Below are 15,142 nucleotides of genomic sequence, written 5' to 3' on the forward strand. Positions count from 1 at the left end.
ATTTTTTAATGCGTAAATCATAAAACATTTAAATTCAAATTAAATTCGGTTTCGGTATCACTGACCTTCTTCATGGGAAGGATAAATACTATGAGACAAAATCCCAAATTTAGGCATGTAGATTTTTTAAATCACAACATAAAGCCGGGAGCTATGCGGGGTTTATATAACTTAAAATTTATATGGGCATTTTTAGTAAAATTTACGTACGTATGTAATTCATGCGAAATTACACGACGAAGCAATTGTTTTAAATTAAAGAAGTGAATTCATGTTATATTTTAAAATAACTAGTATAATTTTAAAATATAAAACGAATTCCATAAATTACAGCTAAAAAAACAACGGATTAATAAAACCATACGTACACGTTTTAGAAAATAATGTTTATCAATTTCGGATACAGTTTCCAATCTCATTTATTGGAATCGTAGGATACTTGATCAGAGAATTATGTTGGCGTACTGTAATGAGTAAATTTCAAGAAGGCAATACTATATACATACCAACCTATAAAAGTAACATATTCATATTTTACAGAAACAATAATACTAGCTCATGCTGAACCAGGGTTTTTAATGCATGCCAGCACTGCATACTATGCAGACTGTGTCATTTAAGGAGAAAAGAAAAATTGAAAATGAGCTACATATTTATTATTGTATTATCATACTGCACTGCGCCAATTGGGAGACTGCAGTTACCTTAATCCCAGGAAAGCAGTTACTATTGGACATACAACTTAATTTGTAGGAGGGAGCATTGCTTTCAGAGTATAGACCTTTGATGGTAATATAGACCATTTAATACAGTGATCCTCGTAAAAAAAAGAATAATCCGATATTCCTCGTCAGTGATTATACTACATGTAACTAAGAAAGCTATTTGAATTAGTGGGCAGATATTACTCACATAAATATAATCACGTAAATTACTGTAATTAGGAAGTATATTAAGAAAGGTGTGGGGAGAGAAACCAACGAAAAGATAATATGAAGGATGGTCACAGTTTTGAGGAACGTAAGTAAAGTTTACACATTTCTTGAATGTCGTCGTAGAGGACGATTTTCTTTTTGAAGAAAAGCAATTTATTCCATCCCTAATTATGCATACTTTATTTTTTGTAGCGTGATAAAAAAGTGTAACTAACTTATCTCTTTTCTACTGGGGGGGGGTTGCTTTTCTCGCCTTCATAATATTGGAATCAATTCTATTAAATTGATAAAATTCATTAATTTTACAGGATTTTAATAATTTATTTTACCAACATATAAATCAATCACAAGTAATCCCAATTAGCAAAAAATAATATTCCATAGCATAAAAAATACAGAAAGCAATCGGAGCCATAAAAATAAAATTAATCAGCAAATTAGTAATAACGGATCAATTTTCAAATAAGTATATATAATATTTTTTTGCAAATTTATTCAGATATAAATTACAAACAAAGTATGTTACAAACAGACATATCTAAATATCAATTTTCAAATAAGTATATATAATATTTTTTTGCAAATTTATTCAGATATAAATTACAAACAAAGTATGTTACAAACAGACATATCTAAATATTTTACACAACCGCATAAGATGCTTTTTGGGAAGTATTATGTAAAAATTTCTATCACAACCGTAGTGTAAATAAATTTAATTTTACTTCTGGACATTTATTTCTAACGACTTTGGCATTTGGAAACCGGTCGTCGATACGTATTAATCAGGAAATTCATATTACTTAATTCTTAAAATAGTATTGGTTTTTATTTAATAGAATACAGTCTACGTACATTTATCTACACTACGTTAGTTAACGCTTTTGGAACCGACTCCCTGAGCTGAGATTCCATGCGGAAGTAAATCCTTACTACGTAGTACAATATTTTGTAGATAACATTTATATTTACTTTTCGACTTTTATTTCTAATGGCAGTAACATTTAAAAATTATCGATTGTCGATCTGTATTGTCAGAAAGTCAAACAAACAAAAAATGGTGAAATAAAGTAAAATTTAAGTTAGATAACTTAGTAGCTAAAGCGATAACTTCCGTAAGGTATACCAGCCCTGGGCTTGGATTCCAGAACCATTGTCAAACATAAAATACAAATATTTGTAATTTATAATATTACCTATAAGTATGTATGAACATTTTTTTAAATAAAAATAATCGAACAGTCTAAATCGAAATGTTGTTTACAACCCTACTCTGCACATTCCTACATATCTATGTATGTAAAACCTTTGGCCTTTCACCTATTGTGACACAGTTCAAAGCTTTCAACTCTGACTCGACTTTAAAACTATGTCGTTGAGCGAAAAACATTTTTTTATCATTTGCAGCCCGCATGACCTTGCGTGACTGCAGCCGGCTAACAGGTCAAGGTCGAAGCAATCAATACCATGGCATGTTATGTAGAGTAACTTGAGATTACCTGCATAATTAATACATCTTCTTCGAAATAATTATCAGAGTATTTAACTAGGGTAAAATATATACATAGACTACTAAGAGTAATTAAAAAAACTAATAACAGTATTAAACTGAGCATGAAAACAACGGCTTTGGATAAAATATTCCAACAATGGATAGTTCTATATATTTCAACATAATAAAAATAATTATAATTTTTGATAATTCATAAAGAGTCATTTTTGTAAAATACTGCCTCGAGGTAGAAAAACAATGTTGTAAGCTTGCATAGTAACATGTTAAAAGTTTAAAAAAAAAAACAATTATATAAAACAATACTTCTGTTCTACGGAGCTTCAAATGATTAGAGCTTATGTATGTTCAAGTCAGAAATTATATTGCGTTACGTTGATAACAAGACTTAATGCAATTATGAAGTACTGTAAAAATTGTACTTAACTTTAGTTGAGAAATATAAATAATTGAAACTATAGTATCGACGACTATAAATTACAGCTCGTAACAGTATTTACGAGAAAATGATTTATGAATTTGTCCGTTTTTCGTAATGTATTGGAAAAGCTACCATACTACCACTCCTGTAATTTCCCCACTGCCTTTTAATAGATTTTCTTGAAAAACATTGCAAACATAAAGAGATTTATGATACTAGATGTCAACTTATGATCATCGATATGTAAAATAATCATGTAAAACTATCAAACGTTTCATAATTTTTCCATTATCGTCACGGAAGAACTAGCATAACTATAAAAATGTAAATCTAAAATATTAAAAAATATTTTATTACTTATGTTAAAAACTTTTATGGGGTCTCGTTTATTAACAGATTAGGTTTTTTTTTAAATAAAATATTCATAGATATAAAACTTTTTAATTGCGTTATTAGATAAGATATAATAAATCAGGATTTCCTGTTTGGGTACGCAAAGACGAAATATTTAAATTGGGCCGTTGGTGTTTTTTTCAGCGCATGCATCTTGATGATAATTAACCGTTTTAGTGCTAAGCAATTTTGGCAAAAATAAATGAAAATTGCTATACACATATTGATTAATTTAGAGGAAAAAATAATGGTGTCAAATAAAACACTCTAACTTAGACAAATATCAATCAATTTTATTAATTATTTTTGCATTATAAAGATAAAATGTTTATTGTTTATTAATGTTTATTAAACATAAAGTGATATCAATATTATTGTATTTTATTTCTTTTAGAAAAAAAAAAAAAAAAAAAAATAGCTCAACAATTATGTTTTGCCGCACAAATAGCGTGTAGGCCTTTCCTACAGCGTACGCAAATAAGGCGGGATCGCTTTATCCCACTCCCTCTGTTGCTACACACCTCGCACTGGCGTAAGTTACGTCCCGGTAATTTTTCCAGCGCAAATTTTTTCTTTGATGAAGATGGTTGTGTTGACACGCTATTTTTATGATTCATCCACTCCTTTTCGAGATCCTCAATAATTTTCGATGTGAATTGGAGCCGGGTCATTTTTTTTTCGGTAGTGTTGGAAACATACAAAATATAAGAGTTGAGTACCATTCTTCCAAAAATGTTGAATACTACTTTTTTCCAATATTTTAGGGTTCTTCGCTCGTCCAAATACACGTACAACATTTTGTCAGGTTCGTCCACACCTCCCATGTATTTGTTGTAGTCATCAATCATGCTTGGTTTCACTTTTTCGTTTTCAAATTTCCCTTTCTTTTTCTTGATTGTCACACTATTAGTATCTGCATTGGATGAAATCAATATGACTGGCTTTGGTTTGGACTTTTTGTCTCTGAATGAACACATCAAAACATTTTCATGTGCTAGGTATTTGGCTTCTCCTACGATTGCTTTCTTAGCTTCTGGAGGAATCTCTTTTCTGTTACGTCTTATTGTTCCAGTTATATATGTATTTTGTTCCAAAAGGGCTTTGGCCAATCGTAAGCTTGTGTAAAAATTATCTGTAAACAAATGATAACCTTTGTTCAGGTAATTTCCAATTGAAAGCAATTTTTGCACTACCGTAAATCCAAGACCATATTTTTCTACCGAATCTCTGTCATCTGTATTTTTAGCTCCTTTGTAGCAGAAAAAACCCAAGCAATATTTGGAAACCGAGTCGCACAGCATCCAAAATTTGATTCCCCATTTATGGTGTTTTTTGTTTGGAATATATTGTTTTATCGAAGAATGGCAGTGAGTACCAACTAACGACTCGTCGATGGATAGTTGTTGATTTGGTACATAATGCTGATGAAATACGGTATTTGCATGTTTGACAAGCACATCAAACCTGCCACATGGGTCATAATTCGGATGGCCTGGTTCAAATAATAATCTGTTATCAACCAAGTGAAAAAACTTCAAAATCAGTTGGAACCTATCCCTTAAAAACATTGTCCCAAACCATGGTATGTGTCGGGAATTTTTTATCCAATAACTACTAATTGTTGGCTTTCTCGTTATTCCCATTTCGAGTATGACAGCAAGAAAGGCTTTCATTTCGTATATTGTTGTCGGCGTCCACTTTTTTGCTCGAGAATTATCCGATACAGTGTGCGAGGCCAAAAACTGTGCAGCATATCGATTTGTTTCCCTTACGATGGTTTCGAGCAGTGATATGGTAAAGAATATGTTGAAATAGGTTATGGGTGTGCCATCGGGAGGAGGCGCCCGCCTAGGTCCAGGAGTCTCGAAAAAATCATTTGTTGATTTAGAAAACACTTTTGTCGGAGGAATTTTGGCAAAAGTTGGTGTTTCTTCTGTTTCTGTAGATGAAGAGGAGGTAGAAGACTCACTTTCAATCCTCAATCTTTTTCTTCGATGCGTTATAATACTGCTATCATCACTATTTGTATCTGTCGTTTCACTCCCCGTAGAATCACTAGGAATCGAATCAACGTTCGAAATAATAGCACGTGACATGGTTATTTTTTAAAAATAATATAAAAAAACGATAAAAGTTATTTTTAAATGTATAAGAATGCACTCTCATCACAAATTACGCACGAGGTTAGCGTACGTGCACTCCCGCGGAGCACCGAAAACACACTGAAACTCGCAGCGCTTTTGCGCTGCGCCGCAATTTTCGATACAAACGATCGCAGCGCTTTTGCGCCGCGTAGCATTCTAACGGTTAATATTAAAAAATCAACCTCTCACTTTCGCAACAGCAAAAATCTAAATAACTTATTACATAATTCGCCTGTAAAGAAGCAGAAATAAACCTGCCATAATAATTTTTCTTGACCCTTTGTTGGAGGATAGAACCTCTTTTGTCGTCAATTTTAACCTATGGCAAACTGTAGGAAACAAATATTATTTTTTTGTCTACTACTAGGAAGTCATTTTATAAAAAAAAATATTTGTGACGTTTTTACATGATTATTGAGAGTATTTAACAAAGTCTTAAGTACAATAATCTAAACAATCCTTGAAAAAATATCAAATAACTTTGCTAAAGAGTACTTAAAAACTGTAATAATGAATTTTTAATGTCACAGTTTTCTCGGTTTTTCGAGGATTAACATTTTCCTATATTTATAATATTTGCAAATCCAAAAAGATTTGGATTTTTATTAGTAAAATAAAGTGAAAGACCTTTTAAACACAAAAGGGAAGTAAATTTCGGATTAAATTTTAAAATTATGAGAGTATTGAACATCTAAACGACTGATAGTGGGCGGAAATTAATAGTCAATGTGATTTTCTGATGAATCTCGAAACATGGCAGGCGTAGGCAATCTCGTTTTTCATAACGATTTGTCGCAATTATTCGAATGTCAAACGCTTCGCGTGACTTTTAATCCGAAAATAAACACGATGAATTGAGTACGTTAAAACAATTATGAACATTATTTTTTGCTAACGTAATTTGTGAAGATTTTACTAATAGCCCGCTACAAGTTCTTGCTTTACCACACGCTTACCTGTGCAAACTATAATAGTTTGCGCAAAACATTTTTTAATAAAAAATACTGCAAAAAAAAACAAGACAACGTAATTTTACTATCCTGATGCTTGTCACAATGGCCGAGGGTTTTAAAAATACTGAATACATGAATGATTGTTTTATTATCAGCTTAGTAAATACCTTACTAACTGAACAAATAAACGGATTACACAAAAGGCAGACAATATTTACAAATCCGACAAAAAAAATCTGCAAAACACGACATGAGCAAACTTAAAACTCGCGATTCGGCGGCTTCAATCTCATGAATATGCTAATCGGGCAATCATACGCATGAATGACATTCGCGTCGGCTCATACCAACTTGACGAATATTCAGCAGACGTACCGCGGGCGTCAGGCGGAAGGCCTCCACTGGTGAAAGGACTTTACTGGAATCCAAACAATAATAACCTAACTCTACACCCACACCAGCGAACGACCGTCCTTGAGGACAAACTTCCCCACTAACGAAAATAAGATTATTTAAAAATAAAAATAAAACAAATCAACGAGAAAGTACTAGTTTTTTCTTCTTCTTCTTATTATTAAAGGCCTTGCGGCCTGTTTTTAAGAGGTATTAGCCTCCTGCGACGTCGATTCCCAGCTATCGGCCCATCTCTTTGGTGGTCTGCCCGGGAGTCGTCTACCATGGGGTTGGCCGTACAGTGCGATGTGGGGGAGTCTGGATGGTTCCATTCTCCTCACATGCGCATACCATTGTCTTCTTCGTTGCCTTCCCCACCTAACGACATCTTCGATCTCGCATATTTCCCTAATCTTGGCATTTCTCAATCTATCTCGAAGACTCTTGCCTGTTATGCTTCTCAGAGTTTTCATTTCTGACACTCTAAGCACGTTTTTGTGGCAGTTTTTTTTTTCAAGTAATGTAAATAAAGCGCACAAATAAACCTTCTGTAATCGCTAAAAAACAAATGAAACCTGTGACGCTACAAAAAAATACGTTTAAAATCAGATTTAGTTATCAATATAAAGTGCGTACAAAAGTACTGGATTTAAACCCCAAGGAGTTTTCAGATTTTTAGGTATTAAGACAATGAGGAATTAAGACAAGAAAATAGAGGTCTGTCATTGACCCGTGCTGTTATAATCAGATTTTCGCATTCCCACACCAAGATGATCTCCGTCTCTGTTAGTTTTTTTTTTTAATCAGTAACAATTCATTTAAGATGTTTGTCAATTAAATGCTTGAATTTTTTCCATATTTTCCATACAAATATTATATTCAAGTATAGGTAGCACTGAACTTCCTAAATCAACAGCGTGTGCAACGGACGCCAACGACCAAGAAAATGTTTCGCAGTGCCTAGTTCGCGCGAATCCCTGAATACTCGCTATCCACTTAACCGTGTCGAGACCGTCGAGGCTGATTGGTTTACCAGCATCCACTGCCGGATGCAAAGTTTCCAAAGAAAGCAATGATTCGGTGCCAATAAATAATTACAGGCAAGACTGTCTTCGAGAAATTTACGCATATATAGGCTGTAATTACAGGTCTCGATATTACGCCTCCGCTGGCTGTTATTGCACTGAACCCGCCTAGACGTCGCCAACGCCGAGCGGGAAAATGCATACAAGTACATAAATGAACATGCATGGTTGAAATCTACGAAGGCAAAATATTTAAATGATTAAGTTAAGTAACTGTTGAATATTATAATAACGGAGGAAATGAGAAACTATTTATCTTAAAGTATAATTCCAAATTACTTGGTACTAAGGTCTAAATAAATTATTACAAATCGAAATTAAAAAAGAAATAAAAGTTCAGAAGTACCTACAGTTAAGTATATCTAACTCCACTTTACTCATTTAAAAGTAAATTTAAATAACTAACATTTGACTATTAACTATTCCGAATCGAGCCCCGTATGAGATATATTAATATAGCATAAAGTGTCGGGTTCTGGTCCCGTGGTTAGTATCGCGCACTCTTGAGTCAGAGTTTCTGGGTTAGAATCCACTCTACCACAATTTGATACCTATTTTTAATAATGAGCTGCGTAGGCTCACATAAATAGCATGGAATTGAAGTACTTTTGTAAATAATAAAAACACAAATGTTACCCGTTTTCCAGCAAAATACAAAATCTGCTCACAATAAACATGAACTGATATGGAATAAAATAGTACGCTTTGGAGCGATCCTCTGTGTACGATTTTTATCTAAACCCATATTTATTTTGAGCAAATTAACCAAAACAAAACGATCTTTACCTGACTGGTTAACCATATTTTACTTGGAAGTGTCTTTACATTCTTATTTACAGTAAACACAAAGAGTTGGATATTGTTTAGCACTCTATTTACAACTAAAACAATCGAAACCCAATGAAAGCGACAAATTATGAGTCAGCGTTGTAGCGAGGCAAGCCTGCTTTATATGCAAACATTGTTAACATTCAAATTCAAACATGACAAAAGCGCGGACGGCGTCTTCGTTACGTTTTCGTCGTATCTTCCTAGCCCTGGCCGGGGGTCGGGGACAACGACCCGATATCCGGCGACAGGTTACGTAACTTAAATACCATAAAACTGCATTTAATAACGTGAACGCTCCGATTCAGCCAGGAGATAATCACGGCGGAGTCAGGATGTTATTTCTCAATGTTTAGGATGAAATAAAAATTAAAGAACGTGTTTTTCGTCGTAGCGCCACGCGATATCGAACATGCGATCGGAAAATTAGCTGAGAACCTGTTACGGTATGCAACATCTTCGTTTTATCTATCCCGAAACTGTACATGCACTGCAAAAGCGCATTCCGGATTTCTCCGTGATCGTTTTTCGAACATTTCGGAATAACATCCGGTATTTCCACAAGTTCAGAAGTCACCGTCACAACATTTTTTATTTTGTGTACTTGCTTTCTTTGTTTTATTTTTTATGGCAGTGGGGGAAATAAACCAATGAAAAAACACTAATACTAAAAGTTTACCGCATCAAAAAAATACACAATCAAAATGTATATATAATATTTAAAATAAGAACTTACATAATCTTCCGAAGCTTAGGGAAAGGCGCTTTTTAAGTTTTTGCATTTTACTCATAGCACCTCCCTTCTTTTCTCGCATTGTTACTCCTGAAAATATAAGCAAAACACATGTTAGTTTACATTAACACGTTTGCTGCCACCTTCCTCCTTCGAAAAGTAAATACATAATACAATGAGGATACAAAATTTCAACCTAATTGTTTTTACAGCAACTTAGCAGTTCTAGCAACATTTAAAAAAATGTTCATGACATTTGCCGCTGCAAACGAGTACAGTAGCACGAAAAAGATGTTAAAAAAAGTAAATACAACTATGTTTTTCACATCATGCATCACATAAATTAATACATAATAATTATTACAGTGATATCTTGACTTACGAGTTTTATTCGTGACTGAGATTGTAATTAAAATTGCTTGTATATCATTTTTTCTTCATAAAAATCAATAAAACGTTATGAATCCGTTCCAGTATTGAAAAAAATAGCCTCATGTTTATTTATATGGGTATAAAAATAATGAAAAACAAATATGTGTAGTATAAAAACATAATAAAATATATGTTACTGATTCTCACTTTTTTCGGCAAGAGATATAAACTACTCCCAGGAGGTTTGTTTTGTTTTCCCTTTCAAAATGTTTCGGATATGAGTTAAACCCAAGTGTTTCGAATAACTCTAATGCACGATTATTTGCAACTCTGGAGTTTCCTTTCAATAAATTAATTACTCGCGTATGAACCTCACTCCCAATTCGAATTTTGGCTCTCAATTTAATTGAAAAATAGACCAAACGATGCGAGACGAGTCTTATATGGTCAGTGTAGTCGTAAGTCAAGATATCACTGTATAAAAAAATAAAATAATAGTCGATAAAAAAATGCATATTTTTTTATCGACTATTATTTTATTTTTATTTATTATTATTATTTTATATTATTTACTATTTATTTCTGTACATAATATTATATTTAAGTACGTTTTTTGTGGCCAGAGAAGTATATAATGTCATTGATTGCTAAAGTTTTCGGCTGTCCAAACTCAAAACACAGTAAGGGACATTTTTTTGTAGTGCGTTTTTTTTGCATTTTTGGACTAAGTAGATTCTATTTAGTCCAAAAATGCAAAAAAAACGTACAACAAAAAAAATGTCCCTTACTGTGTTTTAAGTTTGGACAGCCATTTTCAAACCAGAGCTTAGAAGCATCCGCTAAAAAGTTAAATACTAGACGACCAGGATTTTCATTAATGTTTGACTTTAAAAGCTAACATTTTATCATTGGCTTTTACAGTCCTGATGAATGTTTTTTTTTTAACACAATAAAATTGTTAAAATAAAAAATATATATAATGGTGTGTTGAGATAGTTTGGGCATATAAATCGAAGGAGTGAAGAAAGGATAGTAATACAAATTTATGAGGCGAATGTGATTTAATAGAAGTAGTGGAAATGGACCGAGAAAACTTGGCATAATCAAGTTCAGGTCAGAAGCCATAAATAAGTAAATAAAACGAAAGCAATCATTACTGTGGTCATTTATGATGTAACGCAAAGTACCCTTTTTGTAAAACGCAAGGGGTAATTAATTCATGTAAATGTACACATTTCGTAATGCATTGCGCCTATTGTGTCCTCAGCCGCCCCCTCACCATCCTTGCTGAACGCTCCTTTAGCCTTCCTTACTGTATTAGTACGCAGTGCCGGGTTAGACCGTTGGCGTTGGGGACACGGCAGGTGTGGCGCGGTGTGGCGGGCACGTGGGCCACCTGTTACACCATTAGCCCTCGCGCCTTTGGCCCGGCCCAAGGGCCAAGCAATCACTACCTCACCCGAGGACTAAATGAACCTCTCAACATCTGTTACCTCTCTGCCTTTTATAAATTGGGTGAGACAATATTATGCCGGAGAATGAAGTGCTAGAGAGCAAATATACATTTTGTTTTTCACAATTTCGATTATGTCTGTATATAATAATATATTTAAATACGTTTTTTTGTGGTCAAAGAACGATATAATGTCATCGATTGCCAAACTTTTCAAACCAAACATAGAAGCATCCGCCAAAAAGTTATCCTTAGACGACCAGGATTTTCATTCATGTTTGACTTTAATAGTTAACATTTTATCATTAGCTTTTATAGTCTTGATGAATGTTTTTTTTAACGCAATAAAATTGTTAAAATAAAAAAAAATATAAAGGTGTGTTGAGATGGTTTGGGCATATAAATCGAAGGAGTGAAGAAAGGATAGTAAAACAAATTTATCAGGCGAATGTGATTTAATAGAAGCAGTGGAAGACCGAGAAAAACTTGGCATAATCATAAGCTGGAATAATCGGCGTGTATGGAAAAGGTGAAAATTGTCTAAAGACATATTGGAGTGGCATTCTATTCTCTCTGCCTACTCGTGCGGAGAAGCAGCGAGAAGGTTAGTTAGTGTTAATTGTAAAACTGAGTGAAGCTAACGTGACCGAATTTATGATCCTGCAAAACCTGAACGACAAAAACAAATAAATAAATCAGAATCTCCGTTGCAAAATGTATCTAACTCCACTAGCAAATACGTTTATAGCGATATATATAGTGTTTTAATCTCAAGAGAGAATGGAGTGAATTTATAGAAACGATGTAGATAACATACCATATTTATTAACATGAATTAAACACTTTTCATGTGCACATTTGAATGAGGACTATACTTGTTAAGGGAACATACCATAGTGTAAAGGATAATAAATAGAGGATATTAAGAACATAACATCAGTCCATAAAGCTCGAGTTATTCTTTGTTCTCGGCTGAATAAGCGGCCCAGTGTTATGTTGCTATAATATTACGCAACAGACCCTTAACAGCACTCACAGTCGTGTAAATGGAAATAAACAATACGAAATACCCGCTAAAGATCGCAAACTCGGAATGGGATAAGGCGAATTACAATGTAAACTTGTACAGGCTCTACAATAAGCATTTCAATCACACCCGGGGCGTGATCCTTTCGCCACTAAAGTATTTCACTCTGAAATGATCCATTATAAAAATCTATAGAAAAATAATCATCTCAACATACATGAAGAATAATATAAAAGTCCGGGTATTAACAAGGCTTGTGACTTGACGTATTTACTGTATTTATAGATTTGGCGTTTAATTTGTAGAACTCCGTTTTGAGTTACATATGTATTAAATGTTAAATCAAACACTGATTTTTGAGTCTACTAACTTGTATTTTATTGTTGAAAAAACACATAAAAATCGATTTTGTGACAATTGTTTCGCCTAGTTATGGTATTTTCAAACGAATGTCTATTAACGAATAACATAACATTTAATACATACACATACGACCTGTCATGAGCTGGTTAAGTGATTACTTTTACGCACGTTTAACATTCACCATTCAACCCATGATTGACAATCATTCATTCACTACTCATTTTTTCTTATAAATGTTTTATGTTTTAGCGCTAATAAACACACCGAGCTTAAAAAAGAAATAGTGTTAGGGCAGAGTAAGGAATCGAAGTAACCTCACATAAGTCCACGTTATTACCACGAGACCATAATCTGACTTAGTTTTTTTTTAAATCAAATTTTTTACTTGCATAAATGTATTATTGGTATTAAACAGCTCAAGACTGAAAACTTATTTACAATAAATCTAACAGCATATTTTTTTATAACCTTTACATTCGCATCGTGTGGAAACAACATATCGGAAAGAAACCTAAAAAAGTTAACTGCCGAGTGTGCTATTATAACGAATATTCCCAAAAATTACCGCTATTACCGTCGACAAAATGGACAATTTAAGGCTAAAGTAGCATTTAGCGTGATCGGCTCCATATTTCTAGCAGAAATCTCCCCTTTCTGTATATTTCTGGTTTTCTCGTAATGTGCCTAATGATCTTTGACGTTAAGAAGACGCTGAAACAAAGACGACGCACAATAATCCCGATGGCGCGTAGTTGGATTACGAATCCTCCCCTCATCACAATGGCTTTTATAAAAAAAATCACGATTTGAAAACTTAAAAAGGGAATAAATGGGATTATTATCAATAAACGAAGGATATGGTAAAGGTATGAGGTATCTTACTATATAGGGTACCTCATCATATCGATATTACTACATTAACTTTATAACAATACACTGTCAATCGAGATAACTTTGTCACAGGATTAATTGAACATTAACGATTTAAAATTCCTTTTCAATTTATCCGAAACCTATCCGAATTAAATCTGTCAATTTTGAACTGTTTATTAAAATTTATAATTAGAACTGTAACTCATGAAAAGAGTTATTCTAGGGGGTACTAGAGGTCCAAGGAGACAGATAGAAGAACTGGGGAGCGAGAAATATACTTTTATTCCACCTTATTCTCTACGAGTGGACATTCTAGAAATTTGTTTCCCTCGGTCGAAGAGAAATTTTGGGAACCAATGGATAATAATACCAACCACGAAGTAATGATAAATAACAAATATTTTGTAGTAAGAAATATTGTTTCAAATATTACACTAGTAAGAAAACTAGCAAGGTCGCAAGAGAAAAGGTAAGACATCTCAAATAAGTCAAAGGTCGTTAGTAAAAAAATTTTTTTTGCATCACAAATCCGTGAACAAATTGTCGGTCGGTCAAGCATTCGTTGGACAAAAATAATTACATTTTGTAATGACCACAAACGTTCGTACGTAAAATGCCCAACCTTGTTACGCGTTAGGTTCCACATATATAATGCGCAATTTTCCCATTCCTGGGTGAATGATATCATTATAAAACGTGAATACTCACACATACAATGTGTAATGTATAATATAATGAGTATCTAGAAATGTATTCCGATTGATCATAAACAATGTAGATTCGTGTTTATTTGCTTACATTTAATGTACATTGAACACGGGAATTGGATACACATGTATATTATTTATCGTCAGTCAATCAATTTAAAAGATTAAAAAAGAAAAAAAAATATTAAAAATATATATATTGATAATCATCCCAATAATGTGCATCTTTATCAAAATATACCGACACAAAAACTTGAGGACATAATTAAAAGCATTTAATTTAGTCCTTATGGAATCAGTCATTACATCGTAATATCATTTCTCGATCATTTAATCTTCTGCAAAAAACATGTTGGCGCGAAAAACACAGGGTGTCCGGTTTCGGCGGTAAAAAATAATAATGCATGGTGCCGCATTTTTGTCTAGTGGTCTAGCGCCAAAAAAACGGACCTACACTTCAAATACCAGATTGCTTGCCAAGTAAACCACAGACAAATTAATCTCTAGTCTGTGAAGAAGACGGAATTCGCAAACATGTGACATTCCCATTCACTATGTGAATGATCGTTAGTTGAAAGGAGTGTCCAATAATTTGTTTCGGTTTTTTATCATTTAAATCATATTATCTCCAGAGTCGGATATTCCAATATAGTCTAAGGTTATGAAACGAAACTCGCAATCACTCTTTTTGTAGATATATTTCGCTTAATCAATAAAAACAGTTAGGTATTTGCGTAAATCTTTAAATTAACCAATAAAATCTTTAAACTATACGAAAATTTTACTAAGTTGTGTAAAGATTTTTTTTTATTTAAAAAGGGAAAAATACTTTAATTTTATACTATTTACGTGAGCCCTAGGGGCTCATTATTAGAAATAGGTATAAAATTGTGGTAGAGTGGGTTCGAACCGAGAAACTCTGACTCGAGAGTCCGCGACACTAACCAAGTGA

General features: G+C 33.3%; 1 protein-coding gene across 4 annotated transcripts in view; it reads right to left on the bottom strand.

Moving 5' to 3' along the window:
- Positions 1-15,142, bottom strand: part of Eip63E (cyclin dependent kinase Eip63E) — a 190,530-nt gene that overhangs the window by 150,614 nt on the left and 24,774 nt on the right. For all 4 annotated transcript variants that reach the window (XM_088274906.1, XM_088274923.1, XM_088274914.1 and 1 more), the window contains exon 2: positions 9,399-9,485. In XM_088274906.1, the coding sequence (XP_088131032.1) occupies positions 9,399-9,485 (87 nt within the window). The remainder of the gene's footprint in view (positions 1-9,398; positions 9,486-15,142) is intronic.

The sequence above is a fragment of the Brachycentrus maculatus genome, unplaced genomic scaffold, assembly GCF_059751285.1.
Source record: "Brachycentrus maculatus isolate JH-2025_06_01 unplaced genomic scaffold, ASM5975128v1 h1tg000036l, whole genome shotgun sequence".
Classification (NCBI taxonomy): domain Eukaryota; kingdom Metazoa; phylum Arthropoda; class Insecta; order Trichoptera; family Brachycentridae; genus Brachycentrus; species Brachycentrus maculatus.